Genomic DNA, 14,928 nt, shown 5'->3' with positions numbered 1-14,928 from the left:
GCCCGTCCAGCCACAGTAGCTGTCAGACTCTCATGCATCAGGAGTAAATGGCCAGTGTGCATTGAAAGCCTTTAAATCAGGAATATCCAAAAACAAGAAAAAGTAATCTGGGAGGCATAAACCTTTTTTATACTTCCCAGGTGACTTCACCGGTATTTAGAAAATGCAGAGTATGTTCAGTATGAGGCCTAAAAGATTACACTTACAAGTCTATTGCCCTGTACACACGGTCAGACATTCCGACCACAAAATCCGTCTGATTTTTTCCAACAGGCTTTGGCTCAAACTTGTCTTTCATACACACGGTCACACAAAGTTGATGGAAAAATCTGATCGTTCAGAACGAGGTGACGTACAATGAGTACAACGGGACTATAAAGAGGCCAGTAGCCAATAGCTTTCGTCTCGTAATTTATTCTGTGCATGTGTGGCACTTTGTACGTTGGAATTGTCTACATGCGATCGGAATTTAAACAATCAGATTTTGTTGTCGGAAAATTTTAGAACAAGGTCTCAAACTTTGTGTGTCGGAAATTCTGACGGAAAAAGTCCAATGGAGCCCACACACGATTGGAATTTCCGACAACACAGTCCGATCACACATTTTCCATCGGAAAGTCCGACCATGTGTACAGGGCATATTAGATAATAATACATATTGTTTTTTAATTCATTAAAGCATAGAATCTGTTTTTATATTTATATCTATTGTAACAAAAATAGAACAATACAGCGCACAATGCATATGATTTGCACATTAAGTCAATAATATTGTTAATGAAATGGTTTCTCATGTTACACAGGCTTTGCTGGAGGTCGTGAATGACCTGTTTGAGGAACAAACAGACCTGGAGAAAGTTGTCAAGAAAATTATGCATCGGGCTCAGACACTGCTGAAGTGTGAACGCTGTTCTGTGCTGCTTCTGGAGGACATTGAGTCACCAGTGAGTTGTCTTCCAAGTTTAATATCATTCATAATTAATGCTTGGGAAAGCATTCCACAGCTGTCAGGCGGTGTTGTTTTAGAAAGTTTAGGATAGTGTTCCATGTACTACCCTTGTAAAATCAACAGTAGTGTAAAGTTCCATCTGACATATGCTCCTGCTGTTGTTGCCAATGTTGGATCGTTGGATCAATATGAAAACTCAAACAACTTCAGACATCCGCTCCTACAGCACTCCACTGCTTTACTGTCACCAGTGAATTAACATTGTCTTATCTGAAACGTTTATATATATATATATATATATATATATATATATATATATATATATACATATAAAAGAAGGCCAGTATGGTGGCCTGAATTTATGGGAGGAGCGCCGGAGGGTATTTAAGCAGTTGACTCGCTGTGCTGATGCTCTTTGTCAATTCAGTGCACGATACTACACGTCACTGGGCTGACTCACCTCATGTTTGTGAGTCTGTGCATTCATTCGTAAGTGCATTGCGGCTTCTCCATTCATGGTCTTCGTTGGCGGTCCCTGCTCACTGTCGCAGGTAGTATTCAAACTTTTTCCTAACATGCAATCTTGTGATTTGTTATGCTTCCTATCCGGCATCCCTTTTGTAAAAAACCTGCTTCCGAGTTGTTGTCGCTCATGTCCCGACATCATTCGGCACAGGCATAGTACATTTGTAAGTTCCTTCTGCCATACATACTATTCATTTGTAAATCCAAGCCTCTAAGGTGCTGTCGGTCGTTGTCTGATATCACTCAGCATAGGCTTCACTAGTTATAAGACTCACTGTCCATAGGGTGGCCGTCTCATCCATTTGGAGATGAGCATGTATTGTTTGTATGGGTTCTGTGTCTGATTGAGGTGGTAATTAGACCCACCTGGTGCCTTGTCTGCACTTGATTAGCCTGTGGAGCTGTTTGGTTGGTATGTTTTCGGTTTCAGAGCAAGGGGTGGCATACACTCTACAACCAATTCGTATCAGATTAATTTAATACTCCTTACTACCAATTTGTATCGGATTCATTTCATACATTTTATAACTGCCGATTCGTATCAGAGTAATTTCTCTTTACAACCGATTCATATCAGATACATTGCATACTTTCTAACATTGCCATTCCTTGTATCCCCCATGCCTTGTATTTTAGTTCCTGCAGCGGAACTTACGAATCGTTTGTACACGGTTCTCCTCTCATTTATTTACCAAACCAAAGTTATTTTCTGTGAGTCATGCACAGAGCCATACCACACTCTTTGGATGTGTTGCACACCTGCTCCATTCCAATGCGAACCCAGTTGCACGGTCACTGTCACAGGTAGTATTTATTACCATGTTTTCTCATGTAAAAATGTGTTGCCTCTCGTGGTGTCGCCCGTACCATGTGTTCGGTTCCCCCAGGGGAACTTTACGATTCATTTATACGTACATCTCGCATTCTATTTTCTACACCAAACCTTGTTGTTTTGCCCTGTGTACGGCATCACGCCACACCTTCCTGATGTGTGGCACTCCCGCCATAGTCCACTCGCATGGCCCACTGTCGCAAGAAAGATTCGTTACCATATTCTTTATGTTCTATCAATTCATTACCATTTGTTGTCTCCCATATTATTCGTTAGTTCCCCCTACGGAACCTACGAATCAAACGGATGTTGTCCTTATCCCTTATACTGCTCGCTTAAGAGTATGGTAAGCCGCCAAACAAACCAGGTGTTTCTATCCTTTTTTTTTCAGCAACCCAATTCTCATTTGTTGAGAACCTTGCAGCCATGCAAAATCATCTCAACAGCCTGTCACTCTTGTTGAGATCCTTGCAAAACGTAATATCTCTCAGCAACCTGACACCTGTCGAGACCCTTGCAACCATGCAAATCATCTCAGCAGCCTGACACCCATGTTAAGACCTTCATCGTCTCAGCAACCTCTCACTTGTCAAAAAAAAATATATATATATATATATATATATATATGTGTGTGTGTGTATGTGTGTATATATATATATATATATATATATATATATATATATATATATATATATATATATATATATATATATATATAAAATAATAATAATAAAATAAATAATAAATAAAACCCCCTTTGTCACCAGGCAATCTCGGCCCAGCAACGCATGTTGAGACACTTGTAACCACGCAAAATTTTCTCAGCAGCCAGACACCCTGTTGAGACAACTACAAGCACAATACCGTCTCTGCAGCCTAGCACTCATCGAGACACTTGCAATCACGCAATGCCCTCTCGAGCAACCACCCACTCATCAAGACCTTTTGTGACCACGCAGTCTCGTCCCAGCAACCTTACGTTCATTGAGACCCTTGCATCCAGACAAATCGTCTTAGCAGCCTGACTCTCTTGTTGAGACCCTTGCAAATGCAATATCATCTCAGCAGCCTCACACTCATCGAGACTCTTGCAAACGCAATATTGTCTCTGAAAACCTGACACCCATTGGGACCCTTGCAGCCATACAAAATCATCTCAGCAGCCTGACACTCATTTGAGACCCTTGCAAAATGCGATATCGTCTCAGCAACCCCTCACTCGTCAAGACCCTTGCAATATCATCATAAAGAAAAAAAAACAAAAACCAACCTTATACTCATCGAGATCCTTGCAACCACGCAATACTGTCTCAGCAACCTGACTGAGACCCTTGTGACCATGCAATATCGTCTCAGCAAACCAGACTGAGACCCTTTCAACCACGCAATACCGTCTCAAAACAAACCTCATACTCATTTAGGCCCTTGCAACCACGCAATATAATCTCAGAAAACCAGACTGAGACCCTGGCGACCACGCAATATTGCCTCAGCAAACCAGACTGAGATGCTTGCAACCACGTAATGTCTCAAAAACAAACCTTCATACTCATCGAGACCCCTGCAACCACACAGTTTCGTCCCAGCAACCTGACACTCACGGCACACATCTATGAGCAAAGACGCATACAAACTAACTTGCAAACACACCTCAGTGGCAAACAATCAGCCACACAAACATGCAGCGGCACCCAGTTGGCCATCCATCTCCAGTGGCACGTGGGCCACTCATTGTTTCTCTGTTTTTATCTCTGAGGTTAGTTCAGGTTTCCATCCAGCACCAGGTTGGACTTTATCTCCACAGGTAAAAATTTAAAAATAGGAGGGGAAGAAAATAGAGTTCGCAATTTCACCAGGGTCAGTCGCATGACAGGAGTGAGCCAGTTGATTTCAGGTAAAGTCACACCAGGCCCACCGTCAGACGGTTATCTAATCACCTCGATGATTTCCGGCTCATCGAACAACCAGGCACACCACCGGCAGATCTAGTCAGATTGAGAATAGCCTTTAGCAATCTCAATGTTCCCATAGCTGAGCATAAAGTGAAAGGCCCCTCACACTCTACCACCTTCCTAGGTATCACCCTGCACACACGTGCCATACAGGCTAGCGTGCCTCCCAACAAACTAGCCCGTACCAGGACAGTTATCCACGACCTCACCCGGTCACAAAGGTGTACCATGAGGCAGTGGCAAACCTTACTAGGGATGCTGAACTTCGTGATGAGGATTATTCCTCAATGACAGTCCTTTTATATCACAGATTTTTAGTTTTTCTCACACCAGTGCAAGAACCAGACCAAGTTCTCAAACTAGACCCAGCAGCAGTAGCAGACTTAGCTATGTGGGACAAGTTCCTCCCCAGCTGTAACAGCATTTTAATGTTCATCCCGGCAGTGTCAACCGAGCCACCACGGGTGGTCACTGATGGTGCAAGCCTCCACAGGCTTCAAAGCCATTCTGGCCTCCAGAAATTCTCTTAAATTTCTGCTTCCACCCAGTCTTCATCACTCTTCGAGCTGTATCCCATTGTGACTGCTGCCCAGGTCTGGGGCCACACTTGGACAGAACAGACAGTGCTCTTCACCATGGACAATCAGGCCATGGCAAAAATCATCAATAAAGGTAGATTCAAGTCACTCCCCATCATGTCCTTCCTGCGCAGGCTCGCTCAGCTGTCACTCTGTCACCAGTTAGACATATTCCAGGCAAATGCAAAATCGCAGCTGATGAGCTGTCACGTTTCAACCTTACTTTGTTTTCCAGCAGGAGCCTGGAGCTGATCTAACAACTACTCCTTTCCCACCCTGGTCATTGCTGACTATGGACTGAGGTCGCATCTCGCCAACCCAACCCAGCTCAATAATCACTCCTTGGCATGCAACACACTGAAGGCCTATCGCACGCAGCTGGCCCTTTCTCACAATACTATTAGGATATACCTAGCCGGCAACCAGCAGCTTTCAGGACCCCAGTAAACCATCAGTATTCTCAGCCCATGCAGTCAAGTCCCTCCTATGGGGCATTCTGAAGCACCAACCTGTAGTCAGTGGCAAATGCCTACTTATCAGGAGTGTCTTCTTCAGAGACATGTTTGAAATACTTATACGGTCTCAGTTTTGGGCTTTGCCCAGCCATCTACCAGACTTTCTATGGTATCCTATGACCTAGTGAATTTATCGTCAGCGACTCTGGCAGTCAGACACTGCTCCGACGCCACCTGCTACCCTTTCTAATCAGCCCCCTGAGTGGCAGACATTTTATCATGCATGCCAGATATCCTCTTAAGCAACTTGGGCTTCAATGCCAGTCAGCTCTCTCGACATTCCTTCCAGATTGGAGCAGCCTCAGCTGCCTCCCAGCATGGAGTACCAGACCATGTAATCAAGAAACTAGGCCGATGGAAGTCCGCTTGTTTTGCCACATACATCCCAAATCATCAGGAAGAAATAGCACAGACCTTCACCAAACTTGCTTATTAACCACAAGAATAAATAAAGAGTTATTCCCCTATCTGAGTCTTTTGCCCCCTTTTCTCGGCATACCGACCAGACCACCAAGGTACACTTCAGGTCTATTTATGTTCTTGGAGGTGTGTTTTGGGTCGTTATCATGTTGGAATACTGCCCTGCAGCCCAGTCTCCGAAGGGAGGGGATCATGCTCTGCTTCAGTATGTCACAGTACATGTTGACATTCATGGTTCCCTCAATGAACTGTAGCTCTGCAGTGCCGGCTGCACTCATGTAGGCCCAGATCATGACACTCCCACCACCATGCTTGACTGTAGGCAAGACACACTTGTCTTTGTACTCCTCACCTGGTTGCTGCCACACATGCTTGACACCATCTGAACCAAATAAATTTATCTTGGTCTCATCACACCACAGGACATGGATCCAGTAATCCATGTCCTTATGGAAGAGTGGCAAGAGAAAGCCATTGTTGAAAGAAAGCCATAAGAAGTCCTGTTTGCAGTTTAAGAGAAATCATCTGGGGGACCCAGCAAACATGTGGAAGAAGGTGCTCTGGTCAGATGAGACCAAAATTTAACTTTTTGGCCTAAAAACAAAATGCTATGAGTGACAGAAAACTAACACTGCACCCTGAACACACCATCCCCACCATGAATCATGGTGGCAGCATCATGTTGTGGGGAACCTTTACTTCAGCAGGGAAAGGAAGCTGGTCAGAGTTTCTGGGAAGATGGATGGAGCCAGACATGGGGCAATCGTAGAAGAAAACCTATTAGAGTCTGCAAAAGACTTGAGACTGGGGCAGAGGTTCACCTTCCAGAAGGACAATGACCCTAAACATACAGCCAGAGCTACAATGGAATGGTTTAGAGTAAAGCATATTCATGTGTTAGCATGGCCCAGTCAAAGTCCAATCTGACAGAGCTTGAGCTACTTTGCGAAGAAGAATGGGCTAAATGTAATTCTCTAGATGTGCAAAGCTGGTAGAGACATAACCAAAAGACTTGCAGCTGTAATTGCAGCAAAAAGTATTCACTCAGGGGACTGAATACAAATGCACAACACACTTTTCAGATATTTATTTGGAAAAAAAATTGAAAACCATTTATCATTTTCCTTCCACTTCACAATTATGTGCCACTTTGTGTTGGTCTATCACATAAAAACCCAATAAAATACGTTTTTGGTTGTAACATGACAAAATGTGGAAAATTTCTAGGGGTATGAATTATTTTTCAAGGCACTGTATATCTGGTTACAGACAGGGGTTTGGTGACAGGGAGGGTTACAGAGCATTATTGAGTTAAAGGGGAAGTGAGTATTATGGTAGGGGCTAAATGAAAGGTTAGTGTTAGGGTTGTGATTACTGGGAGGTCAGTGTTATGGATTTGGGATATATATACAAAGAGTGTTAGAGTTACAGGGAGAGATAATGTTAGTGTGAGGGTTACATGGAAGGTTAGTTTAGGGTTACAGGAAGAGTTAAACTTATGGTGGAGGTTACAGGTAGAGTTAGTGTTGGGGTGAAAGGAAGCCAAAGGCTACTTTCTCACTGGGACGCTCAGCGCGCTGGCGGTAAATCGGCGCTATATTTAGTGGCACTTTACCAATGTTTTAGTGGCGCTGATCGCCTGCTAGCGGGGCAATTTTAACCCCCGCTAGCAGCCAAAAAAGGGTTAAAACCGCCTGCACCGGCGCTTTGCAGGCGGGTTTGGAGCGGTGCCCCATTGTTTTCAATGGGAAGGGGCGCTTTAGGAGTGGTAAATACACCGCTCCAACAGCACTCCAAAGATGCAGCTTGCAGGACTTTTTTGACGGTCCTGCAAGCTTACCGCTCCAGTGTGAAAGACCTCGGGGCTTTCACATTGGAGTGCACTGATCGGCTCTTTCAGGGTGCTTTGCAGGCGCGATTTTTTAGCACTTTAGCGCCTGAAAAGCGCCTCAGTGTGAAAGGGGCCTTAGTGTTAGGGATGAGTTCACTGACCACATCTGTGCTACTTTTGTCCTTTCTGTCAATTTAAAAACTGCAGTACTAACCTTTGGATAGTAGTGTGAGCTGAACTTAGTGGGGATACCTCTTTTTTCACTAACAGAAAGGACAAGGGGATTATAGAGGTATTGCTCTGGCTTTCCTAACATGTGGGCCACACATGATCTGCTAATGGCTCCAAAAGATTTGTAATATGATATCACTAGTTTTGTTAAAATTTAAAGCCTTGATCTTTTATTCTTTGGCTACCCTGTAGGTAGCATCCACTCCTGATGAAGTCAATGGATATTCATGAAACATGTTGTGACCAGTGATGTGCTTTATCTTGGTATTGACTTATGATTTTGGGAATGTTAATCTGAATCTTCACAGATAATAAAGTATATCACATTGGAATTATGAACTGATCTTGTTCAGGGAACTAAAGACAATTTTTTGAGTAATCAGCCATTGTTCAAGGACACTTGGGGTTGATTTGCTAAAACTTGAGAGTGCAAAATCTGGTGCAGCTGTGCATAGAAACCAATCAGCTTCTGAGTTTTATTGTCAAAGCTTTACTAGCTGATTGGCTAACATGTACAGCTGCACCAGATTCTGAATGCATCAGTGTAAGTAAATCTCCCCCACTGTTTGGACAGACACAAGTCACGACATATTATGGCCTGGTTTAGAAAAAGTGGAGAAATATCTTTGTGATCCAATATGCTGAACCAGCCAACACAAACTTATACTGCCTTCAATTTTTACAAATCACCCTAAATATTTATTTGGTCTTGCAACTGGTACAATTTACATATTTCCAGTTGGAAGCTACCAGCAAGATGGCTACTTGAAGGCCTCACAAGTAGAAAGTAAGGAAACTTTTTTTTTTTTTTTTACAAACATTATCTGCTTGACTGCTTCGCATACTGTGCACCGATGCATTATATACTGGCATTTATTAATAAACCATTGCAATTTTACTCTGGATCAGACACAGTTGCTTAAATGTTTAAATCCATATTAAGCAACAGATTTGTGTGGTGAAATTATGTGCATCATTTTAAACCTGCAGCATCCAAAGGGGATATGCAGTGTTTCATGAAGTAGTAAAGTCTGCCTCTGTTATTTTATTTATTTTATTATTTTATGGTGCAAGTATTTTAGGCATCTTCACTAAAACTGATTTTTCATTTTACATTATTGACAAGTTCAGTAATATATGGGGCTTAATTTACTAAAGGAGTAGAGAATAATCACTTTGCAAAATGAATGTTCTCTTAGCCCCTGTACACACGGTCGGAGATTTCCACAACCAAATCCGTCGGATTTTGCCCGTCGGATTTTGTCCGTCGGATTTTGTCCGAAACTGTTGCATACACACGGTCGGACAAAGTTGGCGAAAAATCCGATCTTTCAGAACGTGATGACGTAATTTCGTTACGATGGGACTACATTCAGGCTAGTAGCCAATAGCTTTGATGTAGGAATTTGATCTGAGCATGCGAGGCACTTGGTCCGATCAAAATTCTCTACACATGATCGGAGTATGTCCGACCGGCCCAGTTGGTCGGGAAATATTTCCAACATGTTGGAAAATTGGGTCCGACGGATATTCCGACGGAATCAGTCCGATGCATACCACACACAGTCGGATTATCCGACGACACGGTCCGATAGGACACATTCCGACGGATTCTCAGACCGTGTGAAGGGCTTAGAATAATGTGACGCTAAGATAAGGTGAGCATCCAAACATGTGCCTGGGAAATTAAGAAATAGTGGAATTTTTCTTTGGCATATCAGGGTGGTTTATGTAAATTACAACTTAACTTACTTGCTAATCTAAAAGTGAACATACAAAGTCACTTCTACAAATGTGATAAAGAACAGATCTAAACAAAATCACCAAATAACGCTTCATATACTAAACATTTTGCTCTGTTTGGCCTGCAGAAATACAAAGGGACTGCAGGAAGAATGGACATTCCCAGTTTGAATATTAGCATAGAATGATCCTTTGTTGTTAAAAAAAATAAATAATAATAATCAGGTACCCCATATTTCTGTTGTCCAAAGTGCTTGATGGGCTGAACATTGAGCACTAGCTAATTATGCACACTCACAGGCTGTAACGTTGGTCTGCATTAACTTTGCAGACCTTGTTTGTATGAATAGCTCCCAAGGACATCCCCCACCGCCCACCTGACAGAATGATAAACACAGTCCCATGCTTTGGTTGTTGAATGATGTCATTTTTCTTTTTCTCTCATTAAGGGACTCAGGATTCAGATACAGTTGGGTTATGCTGCTTCCTACAGGAGACATTGGACATTAGCAAAGAATATTAATGACCAACCATAAATAACCCTTCCCAATTTCAGCATGTCTCAGTTTTCTACTAAGCTCCTAGGAAGATGTACGTCTATTCTCTACTGAGGAAAGATTAAGTGTTTTACCAGACATTTTTTTTTTTTCAAGATTATTATTTTTTTTTTTAATCAAGACTTCATCTACAGTTCTATACACTGATCAAGCTGGTCTTTCTATGCATCCATCCAAGTCATTGTATTATTCAGCAATAGTTTTGACAGTTGTCCCCTGACCCCAGTGGACAAAAGATTGTGAGGCCTGAGTGGAATGTGACCTTAGGGCATTGGACTGTGTAGAGATTTATGTATCAGTTAGTCTCAGAGCACTTTCCATGTCCAGAGCCATGGCTCAGCCTCTCGTCTGAGCCAATCCCTGAAGACTCATTTAAGCCCTTGTACACACGGTCGGAGAATCTGTCGGAATGAGTCTTATCGGAGCGTGTCGTCAGATAATCCGAATGTGTGTGGTATGCATCGGACTGATTCTTTCCGAATCTCCGTCCGACCCAATTTTCCAACATGTTGGAAATATTTCCCGACCATCTGGGCCGGACGGACCTAATCCGATCATGTGTAGAGCATTTTCATCGGACCAAGTGCCACGCATGCTCAGATCAAATTCCTACATCAAAGCTATTGGCTACTAGCCTGAATGTAGTCCCATCGTAACGAAATTACGTCATCACGTTCTGAAAGATCGGATTTTTCGCCAACTTGGCCCAACCGTGTGTATGCAACAGTTTTGGACACAATCCGTCGGACTAAATTTGGTTGGCAAAATCTCCGACCGTGTGTACGTGGGCAAAGAGTAATCCACTCGAGACAGGCATCAGAATATACTATATTTAGTAAAACCATTGGGCATTTGTATCAGCCCTTTCTCAGCACTTTTTTCCACTGGTCTCAACAGAAAGGGTTAATGCGCTGAGAAATTATGTGCTATATCACTGACTGGAGCATCACATATGCAAACTATGCTGTGTTTCAGCATGAGGTAGCATTTTCCCACCATTGCTTATGTTAGGTGTGACCTCAACAAGTCACCTATTTGTCAGGTTATGTTACCGTTTCCCAATTGTTAGTTAGAGTTCTTATCTAAGCAAAGAGACACGGAGGTATTCAGTATTTCTGCTCAGAAGTCCGTGTTTAACTCTGACTCTCTCTGACTCTGAGCTCTTTATTACTTCTCTTTTATAGACAGAAAAGAGCAAACATCAGCAGTGTAAAAAAACAACATTTTTGCAAAGAAAAGACAATTCTCCGGGTGTTATCAGCTGATAAGACAATCTTCTGGGCGTAGACTGCTTTTTAGGGCTGATGCGGCCTCTTCTTGATGAGTACGTGACTAAAGATGACGAGTCCTTATTTTACTGAGAAGTATAGAGAAAGACATGTATTTAGTAAGACATACTGTCAACCATTTTGTTTAGACACCCCTTAATCCTTACATTTCCCCCTTTGACATCACCCCTCCCTCTTGCCCTGGGTCCACCTGAACAAGTTCTAGTCGGCCTATATCCAGAGTACTCTCCCTGACCGCGAGTTGTCAGAGGGGTATACACCCATCCCCCTGGACAGTACCAACATCTAAAATTCAGGAAGAGTGGCTTTTCTGCAAGATGGGTGATGTCAAGGATCTAAATCTACCTATCTTCACAAAAGTTCCATCTTTTCCGCATCATTTACCTTGGCTTTCTTGCAAAAGCACATGAGCAGTTTAAAGCATGCATAAAAGAAAAATACGAATAAGAGCACCACTATAATCGTCATTGCTGCCTTCTTAACCCAAGAGAATAACCCTGAGAAACTAAAAGTTCCACCAAACGGATCCCAGTCGCGACCAATATTTCGGGCCTTCTCTTGTAAATTCTTTACTTCCGTACGGTGTTGTGCAATGATGTCATAATAGTCAGGTACCTCAATGCTGGTGTTATGTATCCAAGTACAACATTTATCCTCACAACAGATATATATATTATTTCCCAGTGCTACTGATCTATTACCGATATTATTTCTATAAAGGGAGGTGTATCCATAAAGAGATAGGTTACTCACTAACCACCTGGTGTTGTTGTCTGAAATATTACCGAGGAACTCAGCTAACGATTGGTGTGTGTGGGTTATACTAGGGTAGAAGACCGTGTTTTTCCCAGGAGTAGCTTTTGGTATGAAAATGGACAAGTTAAATTTGCTGTCTTGGCATTCTCCATTTCCTCCCGTTGTTTTCCCTAGGTTGAAACACCAATCAGGGGAAAAGGCGAGGCCATTTGACTTAAACATTACTGTCTCGCTGGTATTTGTTCTAATTATGTTAATGCTACTGTTAGCAAGATCAGTATAGTTTATAGGAACTGCCATCAGTGGTATACTTGCTGTGCTGGGGTGTAATTTGCTACAAATCCAACATTTCTCATATCCTGACTTCTGGGCATAAGCATATTTAAACTTCAGTAATAAAATTTTTTTAGAAAATCCTTCATCCTTGTGTATTTTATTCTGTGAGGTAACCAAACTATTAGCCAGGATTACTGAAACAATAAAAAGATACATGTTGTCATTTGCCAACTGGCTCCTTTTTACAGTGAGAAGCATGGATCCAGGTAGGTTTCCCTTCCAATTTCACTGAGGTTGCTGTAATCAATAGCACCTGGAAAGGACCTTCAAACCTTGGTTCCAGTGTCTTCCTGGTATGTTTCTTTACATACACATAGTCTCCTGGTTGTAGATCGTGAGTACCTGTGACAGAATTAGGGTCTGGAAGAGAAGAATACACACTCTTGTGGATTTTAGTCAGACGTTGTTGCAACTGTATTACATACGTAGTTAAACTATCACATTGTAATTGCATACTTTGAGGAAAATATAAACCTAATCTAGGTGCACTTCCAAACAGTATTTCATATGGGGATAACCCTGTTTTTCCTGTTGGGGTGTACCTAATAGAGAACAAAGCTAAGGGTAGGCACTCAGGCCATGGTTTGTTCAACTCCTGCATGGCCTTTTGTATTTTCAGCTTGATTGTACCATTTACTCTTTCTACTGATCCTGAACTCTGTGGGTGGTAAGGAGTATGAAAACTTTGTTGAACCCCTAACATTGCCATCACATTTTGCATTATTTCTCCCGTGAAATGTGTCCCCCTATCTGATTCTATTGTTTCTGGGAGACCAAACCTAGGTATCAGCTCAGTAATCAGTTTCTTGGTGGTGGCTTTTGCCGTAGCTGATTTCACAAGATAACTTTCGGCCAGCCTGAAAATAGGCAGATGCACACGAGAACAAATTCAAAGGGGCCGCTCTTAGGCATTTGTATGTAGTCAATCTGCAGTCTCTGAAAGGGATATTGGGCCCGGACCTGATGTTTACGTGGGGTTTTCACTCTCTGTCCTGGGTTATTAATCAGACAGATTTGGCATGCAGCACAGTAGTTCCTTGCAGTACTACTGAATCCAGGGGCTAGCCATCCTTGGCTTACAATCCTATACATAGAATTGGAGCTGACATGAGTGGGTAAGTGGACAGCCGCTGCCATTGCGGGGTATAGAGAAGCGGGTAGACATATTTTGTCTCCTTCTCTCCATACATTGTCAAGGCCTGGTGCAGCTCCCTCCTTAACCCAACGGTCCTTCTCAATAGCCCCTGCTTGTTCCTGTAGTTCGATTAGCTGCTGCCATGTGGTTTCGGGCATACTCACCTGTACCGTGGCTAAGGTCTCAGGGCTTACTTCCCCTAGAGCTGCCTTCTTTGCAGTTAAATCTGCAAATGCGTTTCCTTTTGCCTCAGTTGTTTTTGCGCTCGTGTGTGCCGCTATCTTCATGATGGCTACTCTTTTAACCTTTTGAAGATTGTTCAGGACTCTTTTGATTCCTTCACCATGTTTAACAGGTGTGCCTGCTGCTGTAAGGTAACCTCTAGCTTTCCATATGTGGCCATAATCATGTGCCACACCGTAGGCGTATGCGGAATCAGTGTAAATGTTCCCTTCTTGTCCCTCCAAGTGTTCTAGGGCTTTCTCTAGAGCGGTTAGTTCCGCTTCTTGTGCCGACATGTGTGCTGGTAGTGACTTTGCCTCAATTACCTGTGTGTCCGTTACCACAGCATAACCTGTGTGATATTTACCTTTGTCATCGGCAAATCTACTACCATCTATGTACAGTGTGTGTTCTGCATTTGCAATGGGTATGTCTGTGACATGTGGGAACCCCGTGGTTTCTTGTTCCATAAGTTGGAAACAATCGTGTTCATCAGATGTTATGTCATGAAATGAAAGTGTGTCAGAATCCTGAGTATCTTGTGCTGTATCTACACCATTATCATCATTACTCCCCCCTGTCAAATCTGTCTGTAATGGTAAAAGCTGTGCTAAGTTAAAAGAAGTGCATCGCTGAAAGGTAACATTGGGGGGTAGGAGCAAAGTGCATTGTAGACGCAGCTGCCTTGCCATTGATATGTGTTTTGGCTGGACCTGTGACAAGATGGCGTGTATGTCATGTGTGGTATGTACCACTACAGGATTGTCTAAGACAATTTCTGAGGATTTGTCAATGATAATTGACACTGCTGCAACTGCTCGTACACAGGACGGTGATCCTCTAGAGACAGGATCGAGAGCCGCCGAGAAGTATGCTACCGGCCTTTGTTTGATGTGTTGTTGTGTCAACACCCCTGTTGCGTGTCCCGTGATTTCAGCAATGTACAAATGAAATGTTTTGGTATAATCAGGGATCCCGATCGCAGGTGCCGAAATTAGTAACCTTTTTAAGGTGCTAAAAGATTCATGACCTGCTTCTGTGAGTACATAGGGTACTA

The 14,928-nt window shown here is 42.8% G+C and overlaps 1 protein-coding gene across 1 annotated transcript in view; it reads left to right on the top strand.

The window, feature by feature from the left end:
* Nucleotides 1-14,928, top strand: part of PDE11A (phosphodiesterase 11A) — an 899,055-nt gene that overhangs the window by 378,380 nt on the left and 505,747 nt on the right. Inside the window, exon 4 of the mRNA XM_077448090.1 lies at nucleotides 804-944. Within this exon, the coding sequence (XP_077304216.1) occupies nucleotides 804-944 (141 nt within the window). The remainder of the gene's footprint in view (nucleotides 1-803; nucleotides 945-14,928) is intronic.

This window comes from Lithobates pipiens, unplaced genomic scaffold (assembly GCF_037356315.1).
Source record: "Lithobates pipiens isolate NorthernLeopardFrog02 unplaced genomic scaffold, aLitPip1_a1.2 Scaffold_22, whole genome shotgun sequence".
Taxonomy (NCBI): Eukaryota; Metazoa; Chordata; class Amphibia; order Anura; family Ranidae; genus Lithobates; species Lithobates pipiens.
The sequence above is the reverse complement of the archived record's forward strand: the minus strand, read 5'-3'. Positions and strand labels throughout refer to the sequence as shown.